General features: G+C 41.4%; 1 protein-coding gene across 2 annotated transcripts in view; it reads left to right on the top strand.

Annotated features, from left to right (window-relative positions):
- The window catches only part of KY (kyphoscoliosis peptidase), a 41,695-nt gene extending 22,910 nt beyond the window's left edge, over positions 1–18,785 (top strand). For both annotated transcript variants that reach the window (XM_081192624.1, XM_081192623.1), the window contains exons 6-11: positions 153–235; positions 2,109–2,217; positions 3,556–3,673; positions 9,619–9,807; positions 12,227–12,417; positions 13,276–18,785. In XM_081192624.1, the coding sequence (XP_081048750.1) occupies positions 153–235; positions 2,109–2,217; positions 3,556–3,673; positions 9,619–9,807; positions 12,227–12,417; positions 13,276–14,180 (1,595 nt within the window). In that variant the 3' untranslated portion in view covers positions 14,181–18,785. The remainder of the gene's footprint in view (positions 1–152; positions 236–2,108; positions 2,218–3,555; positions 3,674–9,618; positions 9,808–12,226; positions 12,418–13,275) is intronic.
- The last annotated feature ends 865 nt before the right edge of the window (positions 18,786–19,650 follow it).

Below are 19,650 nucleotides of genomic sequence, written 5' to 3'. Positions count from 1 at the left end.
TAAATGGAGGGAAACTTAAACTATTGTAAACCTTGCATGTGAAAATGACTTTAGTATAGATCTGGTTTATGCTTGCTAGAGCGTTTGTCCAGCTGAAATGTTTCTTCCTTTCCAGAATAATTATTACCGATGACATGTGTTTTTTCTCCTAGCTTACCCATGGGACAAGTCATGCTTGAAATCCATACCTTTTGACCTAAAGGACTTTGAGAAATTGGATGCATATGCAACAAAGGTAAAAACATAAATGGAGGTCATGACATCATGAATTCAAACTCTGCTTCCCATCATTTCTAAAACTCCAGCACCAGATATATACTGCATATATTCTAGTAATTACACAATGGAATGCTTGTGGAATTTGGTTGTCTGAATGATCAGATATATCAGTTCAATTATTATTTTTTACAACACTGTGTGCAAAAAGCTACATGCCTGCTGGTAAATATGCTGAGAAGCCAATTGTGTGGTGAATTAAAAACCAGTCAGCAGAGTGTTAATTTAAATATTTTAAATAACAATAATAACCACTTTGGAAAAAAAGATTACAGGAACTGGCCTTTAACATAAATTCATGATCCTTGGAACTGGGTTATGGACTGAGTTATCTATGCAGAATACTCTGCAATCATCATCACATTTTTGAGAAGTTATAATACAATTTGTTGAAGTCTGATGATTGCAGAGTCTATTGCTCATATCAACTCCTTCAGACAACCTCTTCCACTTGAATAGTGGGCAAAACACAAATAGTCCTTTGAATTTCATTTGTGTGTTTCTGAGGTGTCTTTCAGATTCTGCATTAAGAATACCCTTCCGCAATCATCTGATTGGAACTCTTCCCTCCTTATCCCAAGCTCCCTTAGACCAAGTATTGCCAGTTCTGACTGGAAGCAGTTCTCCATTTGAAAGAGACATTTCAAATTACTTGCTGCCTCACCCTTCCCCAGCCTAGTGCTTTCCAGAAGTTGTGGACACCATCAGGCCCAAGAGAGTGTGGCCAATGATGAGGGGTGATGGGAAGTGCAGTCCAACAACATCTGGAGGACCCTAGTCTGGTCCTTTGAACCAGAGATGTGAGGCATTGGACCTGCAAAGTAAGAGCTCTACTACTGAGTAATGATCCCTTTCCCTAGTAATTCCTCAGGTGATATTTCCCTGAGGAAGCACTTCCAAATGTTTTGCTTTAGGCAAAATCGGAGGGCAACCTTAAAAGCTGCTGAGAAACTCCACAAGTCTTATCAAAATGTTGTTTGGCTTCCCTCAGATGTTTCACTTCAGGAGAAGCTCCAAAATTTGCTTCCAATTTCACTTTGGACAAAAATTTCACTGGCAACTCCATAAACAACTTGCTAAATATTTTTCACAAAGACAGCATCAGCCCAGGATGAGGTGTCCGCTGACTATGTGGCTTCCAGATCTTTTAGAACAGATACAACACACTTTCATTGGCTGGCAAAGGAAATTGTACAGTAACAGAATCTCATATTGGCCTAAGGGTTGAGCAGGTCTGGCTGACAACCATCATACCATGTAAAAGGAAACAGTTTAAATAGAATCTAGTTATAGAATAGTGTCTAAATGTATCTGAAGGGCATACACGGGATAGGAGAGAGTAACCCTACCCAATAATATATTTGAAGCTTGTAAAAGACTTGCTTCTTAAAATACAGCAAGCTGCCAAGAACAGCATGATGAAGTTGAGGAAAACCCTGTTCTGAGTGCCTTATGCCAACCTGCTGACTAATAGATAGGGCTTCTAAACAAACAAACAGAAAATGGCTCCATCCTGAGCCAAACTGTAACCCAGGTGTAGGGAACCTCTGGCCACCCAGACATTGCTGAACTACAACTCTGTTTGTTGAACATGCCATATGACCAGAGATGGCGCAGGCTGTAGTTCTGCAACCTCCAAAGGGCCACAGGTTCCCCACACCTGTAAGCTAATGTTCTTTCTGTGACACATAGCAGAGATTTTGTTGATGAAGTTAATGGTTCTGCCAAGTAGTGGACCCTAAGAGAGATCATCTGAATTTTGGCAGAAAAGGTAACCAACATTCACAGCTGGTTTGAAATCACCAGTTATCCACTTTCTTCGTATAATACAGGTGACCGCCAAGAGTACTGTGGAGGAGCTAGTGAAAACCTTGCTTCGCGTAGCACGTACTGACCTGGAAAAGGTTAGGGCCATTTGGACATGGATATGCCATCATATAGGTAAGCAGAGGATGCCATCATTTCCTGGAACCTGTGTATAATGCTGAACAGTTGCTTGCCTTTCACTGTGGTTCTAGAACCCAGTTTATACATTGTGTTGGTAACAGAGGGAGGGAGAATGTCAAGAAAATGCACCAGGCCTTGAAAATCTGAATTTTAAGAAACTTTGAAATGTTTTTACAACCACTGCAAAAAGTGCTCTGTGTCAATAATCTTCTCACTCATATACCTTTCAGAGAACTGTCCCTTCCCAGAAAATACAGATGTAAAATATTGTCTTCCCTTGGACCATTCTTTCCCAATTCAAGTCTGGCGCAGCTGTGAAAATTGTGTTGTGACACCACACAAGGCTCTTAGTACTATTTATGAAACAAACAACAGTTGATTCATACTAAATTGGGTTTGTATTGGTGCCTACAGCTTTTCTCCTGCAAGGAGGGAAAAGTAGCAATTTGGAATGGGAACTGGCCAAAGGAGAAAGGGTTGAACAGTTCTTCTCCCTTAGGATGCAATTCTATGGTCTCTGGGCAGAGAGGGAGGTCCTTCCTTGAAAACCCCCTCCCAGGCAGTGCAGGAAGAATTGTCGCTGGGGCTTTCCAGCTGAGGTCCAGTGAGAGAAAGCACTGGAAAGGGGTGCACCAGTGGTAGGTCACTGTGGGATTTAAAGCTGCTGGATCTGAAACCTTCCCATTCTCCAACTAACACCCCACCAACACATGGAGGGAAAGAACATCAACCCATGGACTGCTGTACTAAAAAAGCAAAAAGCCGCCCTCTCTTCCCTTTCTGTCCTGCTGGTGAGAGCCTAGCAGGAATATTGATTTGGTGGTGCATCTATCCCTGGGGCAAAGCAGACTTCAGGCTGATCAGGCCTCCTTTGATTCCCACCCCTGTTAGAATCTCAGTATCTACCAACCAGAGCCAGACACAAAAGACATCCCAGTTACATTTAAAGAACAGGGTGACTCTGAGTACACTGAACTTAGTGCTAGGAGTTTGTTTTCAGCAGCAGCAGTTAACTGAATTCACAGTCCCTTTATGCAGTAATGCATTTCTCCTGGTTAAGTTTCTTCATTTCAGCAGTCTAATTTGGATGGGGAAAGTTGTTTTGTTCTTGTTCTTTAACAACAGAGTGTCAGTATCCGTTGCACATTACCAAGGGCTTCCACTGACAGGCTTCCTTAGGTGAATCCCACCCTAAGTAAACATCTGTTGTACCTGTTTGTACGTATGTGAATACTTCCTGGTTACTTAGCACAGGTCTGAATGACCCTTGTTTCACTTTGTCTATTTGTTTACTTTACACCTGTGGTTAAACTTTCAACCTTTGCTCCCCAGAATATGATATTGTGGGCTTCTTTAACAAAGACCAGCAGTCTTTCAAGCCCAAGGATGTTCTCCAGAGCGGAAAGAGCATTTGCGAGGGATACGCTGGGCTCTTTGAACAAATGTGCAGGTACATGAAGATCAGAAATGTTCCCTTGCTCTGTTACCTATGCACCAGTTCTCTCTCTCTTTACGCCAACTAGGATTTGAAGCGCCGTTTTGAAGCTATATTGTTGAACAGCAGCAAGTCCTAGAAAGGTCAATTTTGCTTTCCGCCCCCCCCCCCCCTTCCATAATTTACTTTGTACCATCTGCTGAGGCTCGCATTGCATTAACATAATGGCAGATGAGTACATGGGGATAATTTAGTTAGAAGAGGCTCTCTGATTTTTTCTGGAGCATCTGAAGGTTAAAAGAACATTAGGACTGAAGAATGTAGACTACCCCCATGCAGTTCCTCACACGCAAGAAATGGTGAGTGTTGTGTCCCATACTGAACTTGGCCACATCCTCTGCAAACTGCCCCATACATCTAGCACAGGAGCACCCTGGTGCAAAAACCTTTTCAGTCCAGGGGCCACATTCCTTTCTGGGGGACTTCCCAGGGGCCACAAGTCAGTGGTGAGTGAGAGGGCAGAGCAACAAATAAGACTCTGGGCAGGATTCATCTAAGTTGTGTGTGTGGCACTCATGCAACAGGACATTTCCTCCCTCTCAAGGGGACAGCAAGGCTGGTGAGGGGCATGGCCTGAGAAGATTCCCAAGGGCCAGTTAGAGAGGCTTGGAGGGCCACATTTGGTCTTTAGCCTGACGTTCCCCACCCTGAGTTAGAGGGATGGGATTTGGCTGTGCAAGTACTGTGATTAATTTCCACCTGACTGCTCACAAAAGAATGGCTACAAGACATACAAGTTGATTCCTTCACAAGAACCTTCCTGCCAGCTTCGTTTTATGAATTAAGGCTGGTGAGAATGCTTTTTTTAAAAAAAAAAAAAAAAGGATGTTGTTAGAACTTCCTTGAAGACTTGGATTCTCATGCCACCCACTCTGTTACATCCAGACCTTAATCAAATCGAGAATAAATCAAGGTTTTCTTCCAACACATCCTCTACCCATTGAGAAAAAACAGGTGCTTATGGAAGGAATTATGTATATTTTTAATTACAGCTTTGAGACCTCTTCCAAGCCAAGCCCCTGGTGTCCATAAAAAGTAAACATCAACATGATGAAATGTTGTGTTACCAGATATCATTTAACAATAATAATTATCAACTCATCCAAATGTTCCCTTGTCAGGATCTAGCCCTGCTGGAAGCTAATTAAGCAATTGTGGGATATTGAAGCACTCACCGAAATATTCATCCCATTGTAAAAAGGATGCTTATGGAAAACAGCATTTACATGCCTACTTGAATACTGTGCATCTTCACTGCATGTCTTCCAATGTGCTGTGGATTCCAATTTTTATCCATTCTGCAACAGCTAATCGTGGGTCAGGCTAGGTTTGCCACATCGTGTTTTGATGAACACAAAGCCTGCCAGAGCAGCATGACAAGCATTGTGGCTGCTTTGGCAATGGAGATGTATCCCATCTCTATATTCTGCCTCACTGAGTGGGCTGGGGCCAGTGGAAGACTTTTCCTAGCCCTCAGTGATGTTACATTGACTACTTGCTGCAGACATCATTGCATTCATTATGGCTGAGATCACAGAATGAAATCCTAAAATGGGACCATAAGCAGCCCATTGAGGGGTGCAAAACGGGTACAGAAATACCACAAAAAGCCATTAAGGTAGGCTGTCTCTATAGGGTGTTTTGCACCATTCGCAAACCTGAATATTGCCTAGTATGCCTCAATAAAGCATGCAGCCCCTTCCTGTTAGACTGAAGCAGTACTAAGTTCTGCCTTCAGGCAAATTATCCAACCTCATTTGTTTTCCTTTCTTAAGACATTGAAATCAACAGAGAATCCTGCCATCCTTTGTTGTTGTTTTTCCATAGCAAACACTGTTGAAGAGAAAACTGAATCCAAATTCCCTTCTCTACCCCAAACCATTGCTCTGTCAAGTGCTGTTGTTGTTTAGTTGTTTACTCGTGTCCGACTCTTCATGACCCCATGGACCAGAGCACGCCAGGCACTCCTGTCTTCCACTGCCTCCCGCAGTTTGGTCAAACTCATGCTGGTAGCTTCGAGAACACTGTCCAACCATCTCATCCTCTGTTGTCCCCTTCTCCTTGTGCCCTCAATCCTTCCCAACATCAGGGTCTTTTCCAGGGAGCATTCTCTTCTCATGAGGTGGCCAAAGTATTGGAGCCTCAGCTTCAGGATCTGTCCTTCCAGTGAGCACTCAGGGCTGATTTCCTTAAGAATGGATAGGTTTGATCTTCTTGCAGTCCATGGGACTCTCAAGAGTCTCCTCCAGCACCATAATTCAAAAGCATCGATTCTTCAGCGATCAGATTTCTTTATGGTCCAGCTCTCACTTCCATAAATCACTACTGGGAAAACCATGGCTTTAACTATAAGGACCTTTGTTGGCAAGGTGATGTCTCTGCTTTTTAAGATGCTGTCTAGGTTTGTCATTGCTCTGTCAAGTGTACCTCCAGCCAAAAACCTAATGCTTGGGGTGAAAGAGAAAGGAGCAGCTTTGCTACATTTGTGCCTGCTGAGCAGGCAAAAGCTGACATATTTGTCTTTCATTTCTATTCTAGAGCAGAAACCTTTAGGGTACTTCCAAGCAGTGGCTGTGATATTACAAGATTAGCTAGCTTGTTGCAGCAAGACCAGCACAACATAATAATGGTGCACAATTGCTGTTGTAATGATCAGGGTGATAATTTTCATGTGGCAACAAGGTGCACTCTCAACCTTTCATTACCGTCTCGCTATTTATGTAGGCAATTTTCTTCAAGCTATACATTTAAGTGACACTGGATGGAGGGCATAACATTTCTAACTGAATAGGCTTAGGGGCAAGAGCATTCAATGTCGGGCCATGGAATTCGCTTCTCATGCCGAAATTTTGGCACCCTGTTAGGCGTTCTGGTGTTCAGGTCTCACATACAGTGTAACCTCCATGTTCGATCAGGAGTTGAAGATTCTGGTGGCAGCAGGGTCTCGCCTCCAACAGCTGCTTTGCTTGGCAAGCCTGCCACAGCTCTGGCTGCATTTGGGAAATGAACGACTTTTATGGAGGATAATAAACGCTGGGGAAAGCCTACCTTGCAGTCCTAATCATTACCACAAAAATGGCTTTGGAAACAAATGAGGTTGACAAGACACCATCCATCTCCATTGTTGATGTAAATAATATAATTAACCAAGAATGTTTTTTAAAGCAATGCTGGATTGCCAGCTTGGCATATCAAGGAAGAGCCCGTCCAAAACTCCAAAGCCTTGCTGACTTGGGCAGCTGTCTGGGCTGGCAGCCCCACAGCTCGAAACAGCAAAGTTAATTGACTAAGGGCAGAACTAACTGGGTGAACAAAACACCATTCTGGCAGAGGGAAGTAGCAACATGCAGAAATGCTTCTATTTCAGCAGTTTAAAATCAGGAATCATTGTTGCCTCTAGTGCTGGCCCAGCTATAGACATGATGAGGAAGAACCCGACCGTCAACCAAGTACCCATTTTCTCCTTTCATTGATTATATAGACTTGCCTTCTCTCCAGCCGTACCCTTTATCACTGGCAATTATCTCATTTCTCCACATGCCTCGCTGAAACAACTCTCTCTCCCTTCGTGCACTTTCCCTAAAGCCTTTCAAATTTTTGTTCTCTTTCTCTCAACCACTTTTCTTCACATTGAAGTGACCAGCTCCGTCTACTGCAGTAGTACTGAAGGGAAGGTCATGCCATTCACGTAACACCATTGTAATTTGCACTGTTTTCCGGGCTATCTTCTATTCCCCTTTGAAACACAGGCTAACATCTTATTTGCTTTTAATCATCTCCATGCACTGAGCAGATGCTTTCGCTGAACTGTCTGCAAGGATTGTATCACTGTCTGCAATCAATTCCAATTGTTTCATTCAATCCAATGTTGCCACAAATTTAATTTCATCTACCATCACTCTGTTCAAGCTACTGGCTTTGTTAAGCGTCAAGGGAGCTCTTCACAGCCCTCTCTAGCCACTCACTCCTAATTGATGAGTTGTTAACAGTAAAAGGAAGGAACCTGGTTAGGCCATCTCTATAGGATTGTCCAGAATTATTACGTGACTGGCTTGTTTGCTGCCTTTTTAAAACCAGAATATGCAATGCAACTTACAAAACTACCGACATAATACAAAGCAAGAGAAAGATGAAACACCAGCTAAAACCACCACACATTTCAGCAAAAACAAACACAGCAATGTAAAACAGCAGCAGGACACATGATAAAAGCAGACTTCAACAAAAGTTCACATATGAGATCATCGTCACTGCCTGCAGGCAGTGAGAGAACTATTATGTGCTTTGCTCGGGAGAATGGTCCAAATCCTGAGTGCCACAGTTAAAAAGGCCCTTTTCTGGATACTGATGTGCCATTTCATACAGCAGTTATAAAACCCAAAAAAGGGCTTCTGCAATAGAATGACTGTCCCATGCTGGCTGAGATGGATGGATGTGATTTTGGAGATATTCTGGGTCCAACCATGATAGGTCAAAGCAGTGCTTAAACTGAGCTGCGAAGCAAGCTGGTAACCAGTGATGCTGGAGATTGGACAATTCCTATCAGAAACTTCACTGCCACATTCTGGATCAGTTGAAGCTTTAAGGCTGTATTCAAGAACAACCCCATACACAGCACTACAGTCATGTAACCTGGATGTAGCAAGTATAAACTAAGACATTGTACTATGAGACTTGTGTGAGTTCCTCAGAACTAGTCAAGGCAGGACTCCAGTCAGGGCTGCAGCTTTGCTGGTGGAGCAGCCAGCTGGATTTTATGGGGCTGAACCTTTACAAGCAGAGCCAGCCTAGACTACATCCTCCTATGCCTGGTTTGGGGATGAAGAGGAGGAAAGAGATGCCAGAATGACCATGGGGCTGGAGCAACTCACCTATCGGGAAAGGTTACAATGTTTGGAGCTTTTCAGGTTGGGGAAAAGGTGAGTGGGGACATGACAGAGTTGCACGTTGTGAAGAAAATGGATAGAGTTTTTCTCTGTCTCATATAATACTAGAACTTGGGGCCATTCAAAGAAGCTGAATGTTGGAAGATTCAGGACAGACAAAATAAAGGACTTCTTCACACAATGCAGTTAAATGATGGAATTTGCTCCCACAAGAGAATGATGGCCAACTTGGCTGGTGTTAAAAGAGAACTGGACACATTCGCAGAGGACAGGCCTATCAGCAGCTACTAACCATGAAGGCTATAATCTACCTCTGCTGTCAGAAGCATTACATTGCTGAACGCCAGTTGCAATTCAGGTCTTGTTTGTGGGCTTCCCATTGGTATCTGGTCGGCCACTTTGAGAACAGGATGCTAGGCTAGATGAGCCTTTAGCCTGATCAAGGAGGGCTCATTTTATGTTCTTAGCAGGCTAATTTCACCATTAAGAATGCAGGATTATCCTGATTGACCTGCAGAGACTGGGAGCGTTTACCCAAAATAGCAGCAGGGCTCCATCACAGAAAACAACAGTGAGACTACTTTTTTCTTCTTGCCTGCATCTTTAATCACATCTTGGGCTACTCTTGGCCTTCCTTCTTTATCTTAAATAAACTGAGGCTGCCTGTTTTCAGGAGTCTTTACTTATTCAAGCATTATTATGTTTTAAAATAAAAAATTAATAAAAATTTCACAGCACTTGGATCGACTGCCAAATAGTTAAAAGTCTGCCTCCTCCCATAGTAACACTTGCTCAAAGCAAGAGATGTCAGGAAGAACAAAAGACAGCCTTTGACTTAACACCCATAAATATTAGTAATGCATGAAAAGAGTATTATTTCAGGTGTGATTCACTCTAATCTGCAGTGAGCAAGAGAGATCATAACACTTCCAACATTTATATGAATGATAAAGACAGCCCCTTAGAAGCAAGACCCTGTTCTTTAAGTCCTTTCTATCCTTTCTCTCTCCCCAGTATTGCAGGAGTGCAATGCATGAATTTATCTGGTTATTCTAAAGGCCATGGCTACAGGGCTGGGGAGACTTTCACAGGAGAGTATGACCATGCCTGGAATGCAGTTTACCTTGATGGAAGGTGGCATTTGGTGGACAGCACCTGGGGAAGTGGCTCCATTGATGACTGCTTCAGCAAATTTACCTTCAGGTATGATTGTCCTTTCTTCCTCCCTATAGCTCTGGGGCACAGGGGGTGGGGATAAGCAAAACAGGTAGCTTTCCTTGGTCACATTCAAGGGCTCTGCAGCATATACTATTTTATTTCCTTGCTTCATTTATAACTACAGTGGTACCTCGGGTTACATACGCTTCAGGTTACAGACTCCGCTAACCCAGAAAGAGTACCTCGGGTTAAGAGCTTTGCTTCAGGATGAGAACAGAAATCGTGTGGCAGCGGCATAGTGGCAGCGGGAGGCCCCATTAGCTAAAGTGGTGCTTCAGGTTAAGAACAGTTTCAGGTTAAGAACAGACCTCTGGAACGAATTACGTACTTAACCTGAGGTACCACTGTACTTATTGAAATCCGTGTCAAATTTCAGATTTGAAAGAGCAAAAGCATCATCAGGATGCAGGGCTTATCATTTAACCATAATGACCATTTACTTCACTATTCCAACCTATGTGTCTCAAAGGCTAAACATGAAAGGGACAAAGCCTCATTTAAAAAATAAATAAGGGTGTATATATTTTCTCCCCTCCCACCAATTGGCCCCTAAAAGTTCTCCTCAGGCTTCCACCTATGAGAAATGTCAAGCTCTTAAACAGGGTTGTTATAAACTAAGCATTAAAAAGGCATAGAAATCTAACTAAACAAGTCCCCATTCTTCGAATGTTAATCTTTCCACTAACTATTAAAACCAAAACACTCCTGAAAGGTGTCAGAACCGTGAAAAGGAAATTAAGGCTTGGAAACAAATGGTAGAAATCCACTTGGTCCAGATAGCCAGTGTTACTGGTAGTCTGGACAATGACCCACGTGAAGGATTTGATATTTCTCCATGTGATGACTTAGTATTGGGACAACCCATGTTGTAATCAGAAGGCCACAGTAATTAGAAATGAAACACAGATCACCAAGGCTAGAGACACCATGGGGCAAGCAACAGGCCAAACCGAGTTTACTAGCCAGTCTGAAAATCCCCACGTTAGCTTATTATAGACCTTCTTTGGCACAACACAACTGAAGACGAGCATTGACTTTGAAAATGAATTTTCAGTAGCTCCTGCTAAAAATTAATTCTAAGAGAATCCTGTTTCCATTTGGCATTGTCCCTTAAACATAGAGGGACTACACTGGGTGTAAAGAGTTATTTCTTAACTGAAGTTGTTAAATTCCACGTTTTTGAAAATTTCACTCTCTAATGGCTAGAAAGATTGTTTTTTTTTCTTATTGCTCTTTCAAAATGCCTGATTTGCCCACATGCTTGGGAACAGAATTCAGCATTCTTAGAACTCCCATCTAGTCTTCCTTTATTTAAATTAAGTTTTTATCCCTTAAACCTGCAAACCTAGGCTTGAAAGTGCATGCAGAGAACATACAGTGGTACCTCTAGTTACGAACTTAATTCGTTCCAGAGGTCCGTTCTTAACCTGAAACTGTTCTTAACTAGAGGCGTGCTTTCACTAATGGGGCCTCTTGCTGCCGCTGCGCCGCTGGCAAACGATTTCCGTTCTCATCCTGGGGCAAAGTTCTCAACTCGAGGTAATTCTTCCAGGTTAGCGGAGTTTGTAACCTGAAGCGTTTGTAACCTGATGCATTTGTAACTTGAGGTATCACTGTATAGAGAAATCCAAGAAGCTGGGGAGGATGGAGATTTCAGTGCTTTGCATAATCCTGTCTATGTCTTGCTGAAGCAGAATGACTGAATTATGCAATTTAGGAAGTTTATGTAACCTCCCTACCTTAACAAACTATAGTTTATTCAGTTAGGAACAAGTTTTGGGCTTTCGCACATCCTTTCTGATCTTTAATCTTTTTGGAAACATGGATTGCATGGGTGCATGTAGGATTGTTTTTATTGTTAAGATGAGCTGACAATGTTTCTTTTTATTGTATTTGCAAAATTTTAAAAAATTAAAAACACATTTATCATATCATTTAATATCATTTAACTATCCAGGACCATACTATGGTTTAAGATCCTGGTTAATATGCTAACACTAGTTCCTCACTAACATAACTAGCAACTCAACCTTAAACAGACCAGGACTGATATGAGGAAATCAGTGCATAAACTATTATTAAGCCAGGAGCATTATAACCAAACTGGGCCATTGATAAATTACACTATAACAAGCAGCCTCATTTGACTGCACCCTCTGTTCTACTGTATTCTCAGCCAAATCAGTCCAGCCCAGTCCCAAATCTACACATCTCATCTCTTCATTTTGCCTCCTAGAGCTCAGCTGTGTTTCCTACCATCATTCCGGTCCTAATTTATGTACAGTTGAAAGGAAACCCCCATTGATAAACCTATCTAGAACTGCAGCCGTAGTTAAGATTCAGCACAAGGCAGAAAAGAGCACCCAGTGCCAGTGTTGTATTGACCTCTCCTTTCTTGTTCCAGATACAACGAATTTTATTTCCTCACCCACCCCGCCCTATTTATTAATAATCATTTCCCAGACAACAGCAATTGGCAGCTCCTCAAACCAGCTGTGACATTGAAACAGTTTGAGAGCAACATGTTATATAAGAGTGACTTTTACATGATGGGATTGCTGGCAGCCCACCCAGAAACACCAATTATTCAAACAGGTACAGTGATACATGTCATTGCCCCATGCCGATCTTATTATAAGGAACAGTTCTAGCTTTTGGTAGGGGGCTAAAAAAAAAAAAGATAAAAGTGGCAAAGGTTAGGATTTAGGCTGCTGGGTTACTTTTAAAAGATTAGCTCTGTGGGACTAAAGCATGGGGTTCAAAGTTCTGCAGCCTTTTTTGGTCATAATCACCATTACCCTTGGGGTACCAATTGGTGTAAAATACAAAGTGCTATTTATTACCCATCAGATTGCTTTTGCCCCAAGAATATTTATATTCCAGCCTGAAGTGAAGGGGAAAGTTTCAAAAAATTCTGGGCTGAGGCTCAGAGCCTTATGTGGGTGCAAGTTAGTACACTTGAGTTTCAGAAGCTCCCCATGGTGTCATTCAGAACCTAACCATGGAAGGAATAATTTCATTTTGAAATCCTGTCTTTTGAACTCTCTTAGACTTCTCTGAAACTGACAAGTTTCTAAGGGGTTGTAGTCAAAAGTGCAGGCAGCTTGAGCTGTAACTGAAAGACATTGGTGCTTTCATCTTTTCCAAGAATGATGAGCAATTCTACTGCATTTGTAATAAAACAGAAGCAAACAAGTACCCGAAAATGAAGGCTTCCCGCCCTTAACCCTCTTGTTATTTATTCTGAATTTGGACTTGACAGACGCTTGTCAAATTCTAACCAGCCAACCATAATATTCTCCCTTTCACTGCCAAAATGATTGACAGTACAGCAGGCAATTCCATTCTCCAGGTCATTTTCTTCAGCTTTTTTTTTTTTTTTTTGATTGATTTGTATTTTTGAGTAAATAGTAAGAAACATCCTAACCAGCCTCCTTTATTTGCATGTCACAGTAAATGGGAAAGTAGTAGTAGCTGTGGAGACTCGTTTGCCGATGCTGTTCATGTTTGAACTAAAAGGGGCAAAGGAATATAGCTTGATGACTCTGAAGAGGAATGGGATGAATCTGGAGCTCTACCCACAGAAGACGGGGACCCATAAGCTACAGATCTACGCCAAACCATCCAAGAGCTCAGATGAAGTCTACAAATGTGTGATAGAATATACATTAGAGTGTAGCTCTGTAGACAGGAACGTCTGCTTTCCAAAGGAACTTCATCAACCTGTTGGGCCCAGCTGGTTCTCAGAGAGACAAGGATTCCTCAAGCCCTCGCAAAAAGGCCCAATCATTCATACCAGTGACGGGCGCTACGATCTCAGCTTCATCCTCAGTAAGGACTTGAGTGTTTTAGCTTCCTTGCATTCGGGCAACGTAAGCCTCAGCGAGGATACAACAAGACGGCACATCTTGCAAGCTTGCCAAGGAAACCAGGTAGACTTTAAGATCCATCTTCCTCATGCAGGGAACTTTGCTTTTAAAATCTTTGCGAAAAAGAAGTCTGATCCTGGAAATTATAACTATGTCTTCAACTACCTCATCTGTTGCCCAAACACCAAGGTGAAATGGCCAGTGTTCCCCCAGACTTATAGCAAGTGGGTGGAGGGTTATGAGCTAGTGGAGCCGCTAGCTGGGTTGCTCCCTGCTGACCGCAACGTTAAGTTTAAACTCAAGCTTCATAGCATTGCCAAGGCATTTGTTCAATGTGAAAAAATCTGCCCCTTGTCTTTAAGCAAGGATGGCTACTGGGAGGGATCTTGCAGCACATCAGGCTGCACAGAGGTCTGTGTGATGGTGCTGGAAAATGCCAATCACAAGTTCTACTCTCACATCTTGAAATATGAAGTAGAGCCACAGTAGGAGGCTACTCCTACTCTTATCATCTGTCCACATGTGCAGCGAGATCTGATATATCACAGTTCATACCGCTCTCGAGTAATTCCTTAAGGCTCCCTTAACATTGGGGAATAGTGCTCACCCCTCTCTGAAGAACCAACAAAACAATACAACTTGATCAAAACATCCTGAATGGTATTACGCAATGAGTGGCATTTGTAGGAAATGTAGTTTCTTTACCACTGTAAAGTCATACTTCCCATATACATAATTTCAACTATAGATTATTCCTGTGCTACAGGCCTAGTACATTATGCACATTTCCCTACCTAGTCCACCTCCATTTTAGGATGCAACTGGTGATTTCTGAATGGCTTACATTCAACAAATATGTTATGGACAACAAAGGGGCATTCTCTAACTCATTGTGAGCCAGGAAGAGAGAAGGACCACACACTTTTGAGCATCAATGTGAGAGTGGCTGCGGAATCTCATCAAAACACATATTGGTGCAAGATTATAATCCAAATGGAAGCTTTCTTGTGTGCACTTCATTGTCTTACAAATATAAATGATACTGCGAAAACAAGTTTTTACACCAGATCTTAAAAGCAATTAAATACTAGTTTTTATCTCATTGGGCTGTGGTGCTTTTTAAAAGACATGGTAAGGAACATGTATGTGAACAAAAGGGCAATTTAATTCTTAACTAATTTGCTACCTATCAATAAAAATGATTGTGCTGCTGATTCTAGGAAATAGCAATTCACCAAGTGTGAAACATAGTGGGATAACCAAATACAATCTTGATGACCTGCACAGAATGAAACACGAACACAAAGGTATCATAGATAAAAGTTAGCTTCTATATAAACACATGAACCCTTTTGGTTAAACATGGATAGTTTAGTATAACAGCAAAGATCTGCGGTTTAAGTCAGAAGATGAATTTATTTTAACACAAGTTATAATCTGTCTAATCTTCTATATGATCAATAGACTGCAATTTGCTTTTTTAAAAATCCTTGTATCTAATCAAAATTCAGGGAGCTGACTGGATAGCCCTGGAGGTTTTTCAGTGCTGTGACATTAATTTTTTATTACAAATTTCATATATTCATTGAACTATATGGATTCCTTGCCTAGACCAAAAAATAGCAATTCGTTTTTTTCCATGTGCCTTTAAAAGTTTTGTTTTACCAGTTTTTGTAGGAATATATATACTTGAAGCAAGCCCCTGTGTCAAATGAGTAATTCTTCCTGCTGTGACTTGGTTCGCACCAATAGACAACAGTTTAAGGATTAATATAGATGGTCAAGTGGCATGTGTCCCAATTGCATCTTCCCCAACAGCAGCTTGAATGAAGGTGCTAATACTACCCAACCCGTTATTCAGCTTTGGGGAGGCAGAAGGGAAGATAGCTAAGCTCCTGTTCAAACAACTTCCGACCCACCACACTTTAAATTGTAGTACCCACTGGAAGAAGCCAGGGAAAGACTGTGGATGCAATAGTCAATGACACTCTGAAGAGTGATGAAGCACAAGGTGGTGCAAGCATGACAGACCACATATATAATTAAAAGAACATTGCAAGATGAGCTTTGTAGGGTCTCTAAAGGAGGGGAGCACTCATTTAGTAAAAAAAAATCATAAAGTAAAAGGGAAAGTTAAAAACATGAGAGGAACATTTTGGCACTCTCATGACTCATAACTTTCCAATAGGCTCCTGTGTCATTTTTGTAATATTGTACAATCACATTACATGCAGCCATTGTGTTAGCTATATTATTTTAGAGGATCCAAAGAATTAAAGTTCCTTTAGAGGTGAGTTGGAGCGTGATTGTGCCAGCCATACAGACAACATCTGCCAACTGATGAGTGACAATTGCTGCTACCCCTGTCTGTTGCTACCCCAAAATTATAATATGGCCTGGGTAGGTAAGTTCGAGAAGGGTTCCTTTTGTCACTCTTGAACCTACTGCCGTATTCAGCTTCATCTACAGATCCTAAAAACGGAGGAAGAAAAGTCTCTTAACCCAGATGTCTGGAAGGCACTATGGTGGCTACCCCCAAAATGCATATAGTAACTGGGATTGTGTGCTGTAAATCAGGAAGCAGTTGATCGAAATCTTGCATCTGCCATAGACTGATTAGGTGACTTTAACAAACCCTTCTCTTTTTCTATATTTGGAAACAATACCAGTCTACCCAACATAGCTAGGAGGATTACAAAGACTTTGAACACTCTTATCATTGTTTTATTCTACACTTTCACATCACTAATGGATCATTAGAAATTTCTCGGAAAAGAGAAAGCCCTGCATTGCTTTCTGAAGGCTTACGCTGCAGGGCTCTGTTAAGCCTCCTAGGGAAAACAATTTCACAGGACTCCGATACTAAAAGGCCCTGCTCTGGGCTATAAACTAGATCTTACAGAGCACAAAAAAATGGTATTTGGTGCAGGGCTGCCTCTAAGGAAGTTAAAGGACAACAAGCTCAGCTGCTGGATGCAATCTTCTATATCTGATGTGAAGGCAGATAATACTGAACACCAGCCAAAGCATAATCCTTAAACTTTCTCTGAACTCTTTTACTGAGGATTACCAATTAAACCTACTAATATAATACACATTGATTCTCAGGTTTTTTTTAAAAAAATATGTAAAGTAGAAGGCGAACATCTGGCTCAGCCTTGCAAGCAAAAAGGAAACTCTTTGGTGTTATTAAAAGGCTCAGTTCAAAGAAAAAACTCCCCTCCAGCTTCATTAATTATAAAACTGTTAAGGCCAACTGATTATTCCAAAGGGATGTTCAACATTCTCAAGGCATAGATGAATGCATGGAAACCCTGCAGCCACAGATAAAAGTGCCTCAGAAGTCTGCACTAGCTTTGTCATCACCCTCCAGGATAAACAACCTTCCTCCACCTCCAAAACATGCATATTTACAGTCTCAACACATATTAAGCCCACTCAAGAGTTTTTGATGATGTAGCCCACAAACTACACATAACTCCTAATATAATTTTTTTCTTTGCCCTTAACTCATCAGTCCTTTCTAGCATTTTATGTACTCTATATGCACGGGGAATCAACAAGCAGGAATACCAACCTCCTTGTGCAATTTGCTCGTCTCAGATTGCTGTCCATTTTGGGACTAACAGTTTGCCCTGCCAAAGTACAGCACTGTCTCAGGTTCTTGGCACCTCTGTTATTACAACTCTCTTTCCAAGAATGAACCAGTGTTTCCCCTGAATTAAAAAAACACAGTAACCAACTCTGTTACATGAAGCAACACGAGTGAAGTGGCACAGAACATTTTTGTACCTCTTTCGGATCAGATAGGCCTCCAGGAAAAAAAATTTGATACACCCAAATTAGTTTTTGATTTAAAGCAATTTGTGTTGAATCAGAATGGAGGGGTGAGGGGTGAGCCACCAAAGATACTCCTCACCAAATACACTACTTTTGCTCTATACAACATAGAGATGCCCCACAGTTTTTTAGAAGGGACTGAGCAATGTTAAGATGTTAGATATATTTACAAGAGAATGTTAAGGTGCTCTCGTCTTTGCCCAATTATGAATGTCACAAAGGGAATTATATTGAACTCGATGGCGGCATGCACAACATCCTTGAAGATTTAGCAAGGTAGGAAAAAATATGGCTGCAACAAGGCATATTTTATATCCCAAGGTACACCATGCATTTCAAATTTTTAAGAAGCATCTTCTTTTCTTTCCACTGATAATGTTCTCTAAGGAATGTTTGCCTCCACAGCACTGCACAATCTGGAGCACCCATTGCTACACTTTATTTTCTACCCTCTGCATTACTGGAGGTCAACTTAAAGATCATCATACAGTAGGAAATGAATGACCTTTGGGGAAACATCAACACTGGCTTGACACCAACTCTGTCAAACATGATACAATAGCCTTATGCACTGCAGAACCTGCAAGCCAGTCAGAGTTCTCCCTGGTTCAAAGAGCAAACTGTCAAACAGGAGATCATAGAAAGCCACAGTTGCTGAACTCTCCTGACCAACACTCACAGTGGGAAAATTTTCGTCTTCAAGTCACAGAATTTGAAGAATTTTTGTTCTTCTCATTCAGTAGCAGTCCATTTTAAAGGCTGTCATATTTGTGACTAAGTGATTATTTTTGTACTCTTAAGTTTCACAAAAACAAATCACAACATCTCTGAAAATGCATCTGGAATGGATTCATAACTATTCACGTTTTCAGGGATCCAAAACTTAGTTTGCTGGCCACTCCCATAGAAGTCACCTCTATGTGCAGGGAAAGTCAATCCCAATGTACATGTCAGGTTCCTCATGTATGACAGAAGTTCCTTGCTCAGTATGAAGGGCAAAATTACAAGGTCTCCCTGTCTGACTTCTTTCTTCCAAGGAGTAAATCTGTAGCATGTGTTTCTTGACTCGAGCAGCTGTTTCCTATACTTTCAGTCCCTCTACTCAAAATGTTAACACCAGGGCTCTTACACAAGAAATGATAGAGTATACTCACTTTGCTGGGGCAGCCACCCAACCACTTTTTCACAAAAAATATTTGCTCTGTGTGCTTTGACAAGAACTGTTCACCATTCCTACAAAACAACATAAATTTTTTGAAAAGTCTGTCTTCATGCCACATTTGATTTCATATTGTCTATCAGTGTCAAGCTGCTGTGAGAGGTGTTGACGAAGAATGACATGAAGCCATAAAAATCAAACACAGCAAGCAAAACATAGGAGTTAGCACACTGGAAAGAGGTTGGTGATGTACAGAGACTATTACATTTATGATGGAGGCAAACATCAAAAAGATGCTCTTGCAGAGTAGGAAGTCTCCTGAATCAAGATCTAGAAGGTTGTTAATTATGGCCAGCCTTCTAGCAGCAGTAACATCCTCAGCTTGGCAACAAACCTTTCTGCATCTAGAAATACAGATGTTCTCCACTTTCTCAAGATCATCCATTCAGCAAACGATAATAAGCATGAATACCATCATGTATATGGGAGCAAATTCAAGTTAAAACCTCTAAAAATATATGTTATTGAAAAGGGGAGATATTGGTCACATACAGGGGCTTCTCTGACGTATAGAAGAAACAATAAATGAAAGGTATAGACTACATGCAGATGAACAGAAGCCTTTGAAAAGGAAAAGCAAGAGATTTAGAATTTAAATGAACACATGGATTATTCTAAGGATTCAGGGGGCAAGGCTGAATATCTCCACCATTTTCATATTTCACTGAAAATATTTTAAATCTAGTAATTCATTTTAGTAATTCAGATTGGATTATCAAGGGCCAATAGGGAGAAAGGATTAATTGAGGTGGGAATGGAAGCCTAATGCTTGGGATCTTGGTTTCTGCTCAAGGACACATTTTTAAAGATACACATTTCTTGTTTAAGCTAAAACAACTTTTTAATAGCTGTCTGGCAGATTGACCAGCCTTCTAAATTTGCTCTTATGGCTGTGAGCAG

The sequence above is a fragment of the Podarcis bocagei genome (assembly GCF_964188305.1).
Source record: "Podarcis bocagei genome assembly, chromosome: 4".
Lineage (NCBI taxonomy): Eukaryota > Metazoa > Chordata > Lepidosauria > Squamata > Lacertidae > Podarcis > Podarcis bocagei.
This window is presented reverse-complemented; position numbering and strand designations above follow the sequence as displayed.